Source organism: Mobula birostris, chromosome 17 (genome assembly GCF_030028105.1).
Source record: "Mobula birostris isolate sMobBir1 chromosome 17, sMobBir1.hap1, whole genome shotgun sequence".
Taxonomy (NCBI): Eukaryota; Metazoa; Chordata; class Chondrichthyes; order Myliobatiformes; family Myliobatidae; genus Mobula; species Mobula birostris.
Window position 1 is genome coordinate 34,290,547 of NC_092386.1, and position 13,511 is coordinate 34,304,057.

Sequence of the window (13,511 nt, forward strand, 5' to 3'; positions counted from 1 at the left end):
GTTCTTCTACACAAACCTCTATCACCTGCCCTGCCTCATTCCCTAACAGCAGATCAAGCATCACATGCTCTTTCTTTGGGACTTCTACTTACTAATGAAGAAAATTTTAATGAATACATTTGACAAGCTCTATCCCATCTAGTCCTTTTACAGTATGGGATTCCTAGTTAATACATGGAGAGTTAAAAAAAAAAATCACCTTAAATAACAAACTTATCTTTCTTGCAACAGTCTGCAATCCCTTTACAAATTTGTTCCTCTAAAACCCACAGACTGTTGGGAGGTCTATAATATAGCCCCATTAATGTGGTCATACCTTTATTTCTTAGTTCCACCCATAACATCTAATTGATTTCTGTAGCCTTTCCTGATGGAGTACTGCAGTGCCATATTCCCTGACTAGAACTGCCACCCTTCCTCCTTTAATCCCTCCTACTCTGTCATATCTAAAACACCAAAACCCGAGAATATTAAGCTGCCAGTCCTGCCCCTCTTGCAACTAAGTCTCACTAATGGCTACAACGTCATAATTCCAGGTGTTGATCCATGTCCTGAGCTCATTGCCTTTCCTATGATACTTCTTGCATTGAAATATACACAGCTCAGGACGCTAGTTGCCCACGCTCAATCATTTGATTCCTGACTTTGTCCGAGGTCTCTCCAACACCTGTCTCCACAACCTCTCCACTAACTGTTCTGGCACTCAGATTTTGCTAACCATTTAGAACTTAGCCCAGAAATGCAGAAAATTGTTGTGTTAACATGACATTTAACAATGGAGTGGAATAGTGGCCATTATTGGAGAAATGGGAACGGCTAACATCTTTGTAGTAAGTATGTTAGACCATAAGATATAGGAGCAGAATTACGCCATTCAACCCATCAAGTCTGCTGCACCATTCAATCATGGGCTGATACAATTCTTCCAGTCATTCCCACTCCCCTGCTTTCACCCCATACCCTTTGATGCCCTGGCTAATCAAGAACCTATCTAGCTCTGCCTTAAATACACCCAATGACTTGGCCTCCACTGTCACTCTTGGCAACAAATTCCAGGTTTACCATCCTCTGACTGAAGTACTTTCTCTGCATCTCAGTTCTAAAAGGATGTCCTTCAATCCTTAAGTTGTGCCCTCTTGTCCTAGTCTCCCCTACCATGGGAAATAACTGCCACATCCAATTTGCTTAGGCCTTTTAACATTCGGAATGTTTCTATGAGATACCCCCTCATTCTCCTGAGCTCCAGGAAATAAGCCCAAGAGCTGCCAAACATTCCTCATACGGCAACCCTTTCATTCCTGGAATCATTCTCATGAATCTTCTCTGAACCCTCTCCAATGTCAGTATATCCTTTCTAAAAGAAGGAGCCTAAAACTGCACACAATACTCCAAGTGTGGTCTCACGAGTACCTTATAGAGTTTTGACATCACATCCCTGCTCTTATATTCTAGAAATGGATGCCAACATTGCATTCACCTTCTTCACAACTGACTCAACCTGGAGGTTAACCTTTAGGGTATCCTGCACAAGGACTTCCAAGTCCATTTGCATGTCTGCATTTTGAATTCTCTCCCCATCTAAATAATAATCTGCCCGTTTATTTCTTCCACCAAAGTGCATGACCATTCACTTCCCAACATAGTATTTAATTTGCCACTTCTTTGCCCATTCCTCTGAACTATCTAAGTCTTTCTGCAGGCTCTCTGTTTCCTCAACACTATCCGCTCTTCCACCTATCTTTGTATCATTGGCAAATTTAGCCACAAATCCATTAATACCGTAATGGATACCATAACGTTCATATACTTGTTGGCATAAAGGGGAAGTGCCATCAGGTATCTGTCTAACACAAAATTGTTCATTAAAAAAACTCTCAATGCTCTAGACTAGTTTCCCATTAGTGAGGTCATTCAATGATGTAACAGTGCCTATACTTTTCTTGAAGAAGGGTTTCCTCTATTGTTTACTTATGGCCTGTAAGGAAATACCGTTGGCTTCTAGGGTATCAATGCAGGTCCTCCATCTCTGACAGCATTCAGGGCTTCCTTCATCATATCAGTAGCTTCCTCTCAATTTTCACTACTGTCGGTCATGCAAGTCCTGGGTGGAGACTCAGGAATACCGCAGGAATCAGCTGGAGAAGGATCTTTCATTGCAGTTTCCTTAACAATATTGTTTTAACCAGTCAGGGTTGTTAGCCCTGAGCTGAACCTCCAAACCTGGCGGACTGGCGGACCACTCTTCGGCTGGCCTTTACTCTTTGACCTGTCTGGCATGGGTGACCCTACCAAGAGCCAAAGCATAAAGTCCTGACTCCAGCCAACATCGCTGTCCAGGACATTGAGACATGCAAGTCTCCAAACCACGACAAGGCTGTGCTCCTGTAAAAGAGCACTGTGAATAACTCTTCGGCATAATGAGCCTGCTCCACCCAAAAACACCCATATGACCAATTAACCCTACAAACTCATACATCTTTGGAATGTGGGAGGAAACGGTGCACTCTGCAGAAACCCACACTGTACGTTCTCCCCATGACAAACTCCTTACAGACAGTGGCAGTATTTAGAGCTGGCCTTATCAATTAAGGGATGTTCCCATTGTAAATGTATAATTCTGCAGAACCACCTATCGACATACAAAATACTGAAGCAAGCTATGCCGTTGTTACTATTAAAATTGTATTAAATCATGGAGCTGTTGTCTTTGTACTTTAAGGGTAGAAGGATGCAATGTATTCAAGATCAGGAAGATTCTTCCACCAAGTTTCTCTGCAGACCTGTTTGCGCCAAATAAAGATCCGTTACTTCTACAGCTGTTTATCATGTTGCTCACTTAAAATCACAGCAGTATGAATTGTAGGTTGCACACTGCATATGTTCAGACAACTTTGCACATGGGCATATCATCCACACGTGCTACATTTTTAAAGTGCACAAATGGAGAAAACCACTAGGAGTGCATGGCATGTCAATCATATTTAGAATCAGATAAAAAAATGCTATAAAGCCCATAACATCACAGCACTGTAATAGTATTTCTACACCAATGTTTCCAACAGTACTTCAAGTGCATATAAACTCGAGTCTATATCTCTGGGGTTGAATTTAAATCTACATTTTCTGACTCAGTATTGTTTTGATTCTAATGCAAGTAAACATATCTATTGATAAAGGAATTAACTTTAAACCTATCCTTTTAGTACGGCAATTTGACAAATGGCAAAGAACCAAGAACTCCACCAGGATTTAACAATGTACAATAAACAATCTACACTAGGAAAATTGATGTGCATTTTAAGATATTTCACATATCCACTCTGATCTTTGGCTTAATATAAACAGCTTGGGGTCCATATTCCTTAATCACTAAATGTTATAAACTCACTTTTATAGAACAAGGAAGGACACAGTTAAGGTCTCTTTTCACAGATGATGCCTGACCTGCCAAGTTTACATTTTATACTTACGTTATAAATTTACAACATGTACATTATGCCGTCTTGCATAATGCACCAGTATCATCTGAAGGTGATTGTGCTTCCACTGTAACACACAAAATGCACAAGGAACTCAGCAGGTCAGGGTGTGTGTGTGTGCGCACGTGCGCACGTGCACATTTCCAGCATTCTGTAGAATCTCTTGTGTTTATCTGTTTCTACTATGGTGTTCTACCGGTTTTCAAGGGGAAATCATTTCACTTTAACCTGAAAAGCTGCAGAATAAACTAAGCAACTTAGGAAGTGTAAGCTAATGGAAGCCATTTTGGAAGTCGAGTTGCATGATCATCCATAAAGATTTCAAGTTGAATTTATCACAAATTCTACATCTCAAAAAGATTGATTGATTTTTATATTGCTCCCTTAAATGATTCTCAAAGTTAGAATCTCCAAAGATTCTCTTGCACAGATTAACCAACTAAACAAATCTTTACCATTACATCCCAATAGAATGAAGAACAGAAAACTAATTCAAACTTAAATACAAGAGATTGTGCAGATGTAAAATACTGCAGGAATTTAGCAGGCCACAGGCAGCAGCAATGGAGGGGAATAAAGAGTTTCCGTTTTAGGCCGAGACCCTTCATCAGGACTGGAAAGGAAAAGCGAAGACCCCTGAAATAAGAAGGTGGGGGAAAGGGAAGGAGTACAAGCTGACAGGTGAAACCAGATGAGGAGAAAGGTGGTTCAAACTTCCAGCCTTTCATTGCAACAGCAGCACTACAGAAACGTCAGACACCATACAGCACTTCATGCACAGGTAATCACTTTTACTGCGTTTTCCAAAGAGCAGCTATTTTTCAATATGGCAATAATGTAAAAGAACACTCATTATAATTTAATTGATCTTGGCTGAAGGGTCAAGGAGAGAGATGTGGTTATTTAAACAAGTGGTATCTTATTTAGTATCTATTTTGCAGACCACCCAAATTTCCTCCTTGTAGACTTCAATATGCAAGTTCTAAAACCCCAGCACCTTCCCTCACACTACCCACCTTAGTGCAGTTAACCACCCCACAGGCTGGAAAGTAGTCAAGGTGACAGTGCATTTGCATCAATAACATCAAATAACTGCAGCTAAGTAATAGGAAATGGACTTCATTTTAAACCATTGCAAGAGTTTTAGACACCATCAACAGATTTTGAATGCAGTTTGATTTACATGAATATTATTATTCATATTGTTCTAATGAATTCAACAGATCGATGCATATTCTCTTTTTAATTTAAAACAGGATTTGTTAATTTCAGATAGACACCCATCAACACCAGGACTGAACCTGGGTCGCCACACCTTTGTAGCAACAGCTTCTGTGCCAAGAGCTGCCCTTTCAAATAACCTAGGCTGCTTGACCTCAGTGGTTGGCAATTACCTTTTGGCCGTTTCATGGGCTCATTCAGCACCTCTAACCTTGCTTCCTCCCACCCCAGAGGATGTCACAGATACTGAGATATTTAGCAATATAATTAGTTCAGATTATATATGATTCCTCTACCCAAAATCATCATACCAACCTTTTCCAGGGCTGCAGAAATGATACAAGATGAATTACACAGGGCAGAGATTCAACCAAAGAAACCAGTAAGAGCTTACAATTTTATTGATTGAATTACTTGTTAAGCTTAATAATAACCACTGGGTTATTTTTTAATCAAGAATATTCCTGGAGGATAGAGGCCCCTTTCTTTCTCATTCCCCCCTCCCCACAATGTATCGTTTTATACATTTGTGACTATACTGCTTGATACTTCGAAGACATCCTGGATCAGGAACAGTATTACTATATCACACAAATGTTTCCAAATTAACATTCCATCCAAAAATGGAAGACCCCCAAATATAGATTCCTTCCTACACAAATATAGGTGCTATAACAGCAATTATTACTGCAAGGTGCTCGTGACCATTATAAAAATCCGTTAAAACAAAGAAAATAAAGGACTGGCTCAAATTCATTTCAGTGTGTGAGAATTTATTTTCATTTTACTTGCCATTGGAAGGAAACTGAATCCATTGTTCTATACAGAAGTTATCCTGTTAGTAATGAAAAACAGATGTACTACATCACAGTTTCATCTCTGAAAGTTTGAAGAAAAGCAGAAGGCCCAAATGTCCAAATCTGGTAGTTCATAGGTAAAATCATTTCAAAAGATTCTAGATTTTGCACATGATTTAATTCCTCTTGTGAAAATTATTCTAATCTTTCATTCTCACTCAAGGTCTTGATAGTTGGTATAATATCACAAATCATCTTTATTCAAACTTGATCCCTTGAGCCAGAGGAAGCTCCTTGCTATAGTTGATGGTGCTAAAACAATGGGGGGGGGGAAAGAAGAGAGTTAGTCTCAGTCTATAGAATAAATGATCTGGGCTGAGAAACTGCAAGAAAATAACAGCTAAATTTATGATTTATGCCTTTGCTGTCTTGGGATTACTTTTTGCAGTTTATCAAGATCAAGAGCAAAATTCTGCAGAGGCTAGGACTATGAAAAAATATACACAAAATGCTGGAAAGTTGCTAACTTTCATTACGCATGATCATAGGTCATCAACTCGTTCTTGGTCCAGATATTCTTCATCCATTGTCTGTGGTTATAATCCTTTCTTAAAGTGTAACAGGTCACAAGTGGCAACTAGACTTCAGGCGATGGAAGCAGCAGCCACTTCCTCTCCTCTGATACCATTCAGAGGCAATTAAAACAATTGAATGGATTAAAGTTTTAAAAACTTTAAAATAACTTTAAAACACATTAAACCATTGTAACGGCAGGTTACTAATAGAGGGAAACAAAAATAGAATCTAAGCTAAACCCTTTTTTTGATGTTGATTGGTAAAGGACCTGTTGCCTTTACCAGTCAGGTCAGTACACTGCAGAAACACTGCTGTCCCCTCCCGCTGCAGTGAGCTCAGCTTCAACAGTAACTAATGGTGGATTTCTGCGGACCATGACCTAGCTCGTACTTTTGTCCTCACAGATGCTGCCTGACCTACAAAGTACTGTCGGCATTTTCTGTTTTTATATCAGAATCAAGATATTGCATGAAAAGTTTAACAAGTACTGGAGCCAAGCATTTGTGATAACACCCTGAAAACAACTATTTGCAGAAACTAACTGATGAAATAGTAATTCAGAAGAAAGGAACTGTTAACATTGGCCTCTGATTTATTAAGCAGCATCTGAGAAATCTGCAACAGCTATTAGTAATTTGATAAGTTAGAAACCCCATTTGTGCTCACAGAACACTGGTGTCATTCTGACATACCCAATTTGGAAAATTGATTCAAAAATGGGAAGGAGGAACCAATATAATACATAAAGTATTGGAGAGGTCAAAACACCAATCAACATTTTATGCGAAATTTAACATCATGAGGACTCCATCCAAGTTAAGATTCTTCAGTCTTACAGTGAAATAAACATTCTGTAGATTAAGGATGTTTCAGAACTAACAATTTTCCTGAGATGGGTAAGATTTCCGAGTGTTTGGTTCATTGGCCTGATTTCAGCCCCACCCACTCAATTTTACACACTTGATGACTGGGCAAGTTTGCTGAAAAAAATTTCCCATGAAATTTCCCAAAAAAATTCCTAACCCAAATAAAACCATCTCAGGAAAATTTCCTACTGTTTTGCTGACACCTACAGGTTAGGTTGGTATTTGCAAAATTCAACAAGAAACATATATTGGTTTCTCGAAATTCTTTTAATGCAGAAAAATGTCCAAGGCATTTCACATAGCATAATGAGAAAGGAGTAGATGCCAAGTCATTTAAATTATCAGGAGGGGTGAGCTAAAGCTAAAAAAAATAAATAAATCAATCAATCAGAAAATAACACAGAGAATACTGTAAACATACAGCAGGTCATGCACATTTGTGGAATGAGACATGGAACTAGCTAACGCTAATGGTCAAAAACACTGCCAGAACTGCAGGTTAGTCAAGACTAGGTTTTAAGGATAATCTTAAAATTCAAGGAGAAAGTGTATGGAGGGTATCTTAAGAGATTTTTTTTTTTAATTTATTTTATTTATCTACAGATTCAACACAGTAACAGGACCTTCAAGCACCACAAGCCCCTGCCACCCACATGACCAATTAACTTATTAACCCATACATCTTTGGAATGAGGGAGGAAACTCACACAGACATGGGGAGACCACACAACCTTTGTGTACTGAACCCAGGTCACTTCAGTGGTGTTACTCTGACCATCCCCAGAGTAGAAGCTGAAGGAACAGCCACAGTTAACAGGAGTGAGCGAGCGGAGGAGTGCACACAAGCGGGAGGGGGTGGGGGTCCACTGTGGTGGGAAGCTGCTGCTGGGAAAAGCAGGTCTGAAGGGATCTGCAAGTAAAAACCTGCTTTTCAATCAAAACGCTCCAAGCTCCAAGGCAACATTGTCAGTCCATTCAACACGATTTATTGCTGTTTCACAAAATATGAGACACAAGTGTATCCGGCATGGCACTGCCTTGCTTCACTTTATCACTTTTGGTGCTCTAGCCTCAACACCCACAGGTAGCCACTCATTTATACTAAATGAAAAGTCATCATCCTGGACCACCCCCTAATAAGCTGGGAGCCTATAATGAGAGTCTCATAGTCTGGTCGGCCGAAAGGAGGGCCTCCGTGTCGCAGGGAGGGCCCGGCGGGGGGCAGCCGCCGCTCCGTGCCGAAGGGAGGGCCTGGCGGCGGCGGCCGCTCCGTGCCGAAGGGAGAGATCAGGAGTGCAGCAGACAGCAGGCAGTTTCTTTCCTGTGTTTACAATCCACAGTTCTTACAGCCTTTCTCATCTCCTTCAGTCGAGTGTGATGGGAAGGGTGTGTTCTTCCCCACCACCCTGCAATGCCAACTTGGTTTCTCCTCAGCAACATGCTCAACACTGGGCAGCTTCCATCACACCCAAAAGGCAGTGATGAGGGAGACGGCTGTATCTGGTTGGACTATCAACACACAGAAGGGCTGCTAACAGTCCGCAGCAAAGGCCCGATTCACCACGCTGATGCGGCTGCAGAGCCTCCTACCCGCACATCTTGTCCACCAACATCAGCGTGTGTGGTCTCGTCCTGCCCGCCATGGCCAACTGATCACTGCATGAGCCAAGAAGTGGTAGGGGCACGTCCAGGTCACCAGCACTACTGTGCTGTCAGAATCTCTGCATATAAAATGCCATGATACCCTCTCAGCATTGGTGCTTTAGAGTCATAAAGTGATAGAGCAGAGAAACAGGCCCTGGTTAGTGCCATCTACCCACACCCAGACCTCCATACCTCTCTCACCCATGTAGCTATTCAAACTTCTCTCAAATGTTACAGCTCAACTCACACCTACCATTTCTACTGGTTGCTCATTCCATGTTCGCACCACCGAGTGAAGAATTTTTCCCTCAGATTTCCCTTAAATATTTCACCTTTCACCCTAGATCTATGATGTTTATTCTTGGTCTCGCCCAACCTGAGGGGGAAAAATCCTGCATGCATTCACCCTTTTTTGTTCCGCTCCGCGCATTGGGCGGCAAACTTCAGCATATACGTTTGGTGTGTTTTTTTCTTTAAAAAACAAGGCCGAGTTGCTAGCTTGACACTCAACCCAGCACGGATGGAAAGTGTGCAAGGAGCTGGCCAGATTCGAACCCGGGACCATTCCCTTCGAAGTCTGGTATGGATGCTACTACAGCACTGGCTGGAGAATTCACCCTGTCCATACCCCTCATAATTTTATATACCGCTTTAAGATTTCCCATCATTCCCCTGTTCTCCAGGGAACAAAGTCCTATCCTATTTATCCCCTGTATCTCAGGTCCTCAAATCCCAGCAACATCCGTGTAAGTTTTCTCTGCTCTCTATCAAGCTTATTGATATCTCTCCTGTAGACAGGTGGCTGACCTGAACTGCTACATGATATTCCAAATTTGGCCTCACCAATGTCTTATACAACTCACTGCGCTCATTCCAGGTAGTGCACGCTAAGCTCTAGACACAGGACAAGTGTACTTCGGGAAGTACAGACAATGCAGGATTATCTGCCTCAGCATGTGGAAACCCGTTGCGTCCATGCTCTGAACACATCTGGCCAACCTATGTCAGAGCACTTCTTGGTATTTTATTTTTAAAGCACTTGAGTAAAGAAAACAAGGAAGAACACAAACTGCAACACATTGAAGAAACATTCTACAAGGAAGAACACATTCTTATAAAAAGATATTCTAATAGACAAGATAAGAGGGACTGAAGATGCTGGAAATCTGAAGCAATGTACACAAGATGCTGGAGGAACTCAGCTGGTCAGGCAGCACCTCAGCCTGAAACATCGACTATCTATTTCCGTCCAAGCTCTGCCTGACCTGCTGAGTTCCTCCAGCATCTTGTGCATGTTGCTCAATATTCCAACTGACTTTGTATCTCAGCCTGACCTCCATCTGAATTGAGCATCTGCACATCCGTCTATACCCTCCCTCAGGAGCTATGGCTACACCACATGGGCTCCCAACGATATACCAAGCTACGAGCAGGCATTTTCCCTCCGCACAATAATACATTGGAACTGAAATGGTGCGGCTATCCAGTTCTTACAAGCATAGCATTATGTAGACAGTGACAAGTTCTATGCGATACCTGCTAGTTGTCTTTTTTATTCCTGATTTGACAGACTATGAAAAGATTTCCAGCTTCAAATGTAGACATTAACATTCAGGACGTCAATCCTGAAACATGTTATATTTACTAAATTGAGGTCAGTGATCAGATCACCCATGATCTTTCTGAATGACAGAGCATGCTCAAATAATCGTGCTCCTCCTTCTCATGTCTGAAAATCAAACTTAAAGCTCTAGATATTCTTAATTTTTTATTTAATCCATTCCTCCCATTCATATTCTAGTCATTCGGAGTGACCCAACCAATTGTCCTTTTACCTACCAGGTAGACCTTCTCATGTAATGCTTCCACGCATCACTGCCAGACTCTCGGCCTCCACCCGTATGTTTCTCTCCACCTAAAAACATGCACATTTCAGAATCAGAATTGGTTTAATATCACCGGCTTGTGTCAAGATATTTGTCGCCTTTGCGGCAACAGTACAATGCAGTACATAATAGAGGAAAAAATGAATTAAAGTACTATATATATATATATATATATATATACATATACACACACATACACACACACACACACACACACACACACACACACACAGAGTAGTTAAATTAAATAAATAATGCAAAGAATTTTTTTTTAAACAGTGAGGTAATGTTCATGGGTACAATGTCCATTCAGAAATTGGATGTCAGAGGGGAAGATGCTGTTCCTCAATCGTTGAGCGTGTGCCTTCAGGCTTCTGTATTTCCTTCCTGATGGTAGCAAAGGGAACAGGGTTTGCCCTGGGTGATGGGGGGTCTTTAATGATGGATGCTGCCTTTTTGAGGCATTGCTCCTTGAAGATGTCCTGGATACTACAGAGGCTAGTGCCCAAGATGGAGCTGACTAAGTTTACAACTCTCTTATGTTATAAAAGAAACAAAAACAGGCTGCAGGGCATTGCATCAATAACTTCTGGAGATGTCAACAGTTCAGTAACTCTCCAATAACATATCAACATGGGACATTAGTGGCACTGGACTAGCAGATATTTTAGGATGCATAGTACTCCTACTAATACACAAACATAATTTTAATTGACTGACACAAATTGCTGGAGGAACTCAGGCGGTCAAGCAGCACCAATGGAGGGGAATGAACTAATCACCTTTCATCGGGACTGGAAAGGAAGGGGGAAATAAGCCAGAATAAGGTAGTGGGCGAGTGAAGGAGTACAAGCTGGCAGGTGATAGGTGAAATTAGGTGAGGGGGAAGCTAGGTGGGTGGGGGAGGAGGAAATGAAGTGAGAAGCTGGAAAGGGTTAAGTGTAAGAAATAAAGGGCTGAAGAAGAAATCTGGTAAGTGAGAAGAGTGGACCATGTGAGAACAGGAAGGAGGAGAGACACCAAAGGGAGAAGATAGGCAGATGAGGAGAAAAGATGTTGCAAGAGCGGAGCCAGAATGGGGAAAAGAAAAAAAGGGAGAGGGGAGAGAAATTACCAGAAGTCAGAGCAATCAATGTTTATGCCATCAAGTTGGAGACTACCAAGACAGAATATGAGGTGTTGCTTCTCCAGCATGAAAATGGCCACATCATGGCAGTAGAAGAGGTCATGAACTGCCATGTTAGAATGGGAATGGAAAGGAGAATTAAAAAGGGTGGCTACAGTAGTAGAAACAGCTTTCCACTGAACCAAATGAATTTAAAAGGAGCACGGGAATTGGGGCCCCGAGCCAGTTTAAAGAGCAAGGGAACCAGAGTCTTACCGTGTATAAAGGCAACATTGGAAAAAAGAAATTGACAGGTCAGTTGCTGAACTTTCAGGATTTACAGAAAGTGAGATAGTGAATTATCAGTTTCACTATATATTCATTGTGAGATAGAAGTATGATCTCTAACAAGGTCACAGTGTCACCAAATCACCACCTGATTGCTTAGATCAGGACTGTGCCAGAATCAAAGTTTAAAAGCAGCTTTGGAAGCTATTTTTCAAAGGCTGTAAATGTCACCACACTCAGGAACAAATCCATCCACCTTTGTATCAAAGATTTCCTGGGGTTTCCTCAGGAATTAGTGAATTTCAATGTGAACAAAATCGAAAACCAGGAAGATGCTGACTATCAAAATATTAATTATTTAAACAAGGCCTCAAAGCATTCAATAAGTAATAACCACCCAAGATTAGAATGTAAAACGAGCACTATCGCTAATCTAAGGTGACTGATTTTCCCACCCGACTCTGCATGCAGAGTGAAGAACAGTTTGCCCCACTCTATTAAGGATAGAATAAAGTAGAAGCAAGATCTCAGTCATTTATAATTCATTATAAAACATAAAGGCAGAGTTAAAAATTATGCAATGAATAAATCAAGAAAACCTACCTTTATGTGTACATTGTTGAATGAATTTTTTTAAATTGAGATAACTTAAATTTGATTTCATTTCTGCATAATTATTTGCCATCAAATTGTGAAAAGCCATGTGATGCAATAATTGCTACATATGTGTGAAATCATCTAGTTTAATATCATGTTAAGAGTAACAAGGAATCATTGTTCAACAAGGTACATGATATTTTGGAACAAATTAGTTGGACCAGAGGCTTGTTTCCATAGTTTTGAAGATTCCCCATTTTCTTGCTGAACCATTCAATTCAGATGTTTACTCTGCCATGAATACTTCAATGACGAAGTACAATTCTGTGTCTGACTGATCCACACATTATTAATCTTACAACACACTTCCCATCATAGTGCATTAAAAATGAGTAAAACAATTCTGAAACTGTAAATTAAGGAAGTTCCTGTTACAAATTTAATTTTAAAATTACCAAAGGCTCCTCCGATTTCGGCACCACTGGTTGGAATGTTGACGTTCACAACTCCACAATCTGAACCTTTGGGTCTGAGCAGAAAAGGTAAAAAAAAATTATCAGGAACTGATGGGAAACAAATGATAAGTAAAAACTTCTATCACAAAGATTTTTAAAAATCATCCACTTTTTACTGTACTGTCTACACTGAGTTGAATCTCTAGAGCTGCTGAATACAACTTCAGAGCAAATGCAAAACCACAAATCAAGGTTTGAAAGAAAATCTGAAAAGAAAAAATAAGTAAAATTATGTAATAAGAAGTCAAATAAAGCAGAAAGGTACTGAATGGCCTGAAGTGTTTCCATCTTTTTATTTCACAACATTGCAGCGACAGATGTAAAAACAGCAAAAAGATCAGTTAACAGCAAATTACACTCTAATTGTTTAGGTTCTTCATGGGGGGAGGGGGCATTGTTAAAATAAATAATCAGTATTGGGTGAAGGTATGAGTATGTGCCTTTTTATTGTATGCTTATAGAGCTATTGAGTTAGTGCAGTGCTTCCAAGTTTGGAAGCAAATCATTGCAAATTATTTGTGCAAAAATAAATTTAAA

General features: G+C 40.5%; 1 protein-coding gene across 1 annotated transcript in view; it reads right to left on the reverse strand.

The window, feature by feature from the left end:
- Positions 1-5,456: 5,456 nt before the first annotated feature.
- The window catches only part of aldh7a1 (aldehyde dehydrogenase 7 family, member A1), a 44,439-nt gene continuing 36,384 nt past the window's right edge, over positions 5,457-13,511 (reverse strand). The window contains exons 16-18 of the mRNA XM_072281491.1: positions 12,915-12,988; positions 10,423-10,498; positions 5,457-5,809 (exon numbers count right to left, since the gene is read on the reverse strand). Coding sequence (XP_072137592.1) covers positions 5,755-5,809; positions 10,423-10,498; positions 12,915-12,988 — 205 coding nt within the window. The 3' untranslated portion in view covers positions 5,457-5,754. The remainder of the gene's footprint in view (positions 5,810-10,422; positions 10,499-12,914; positions 12,989-13,511) is intronic.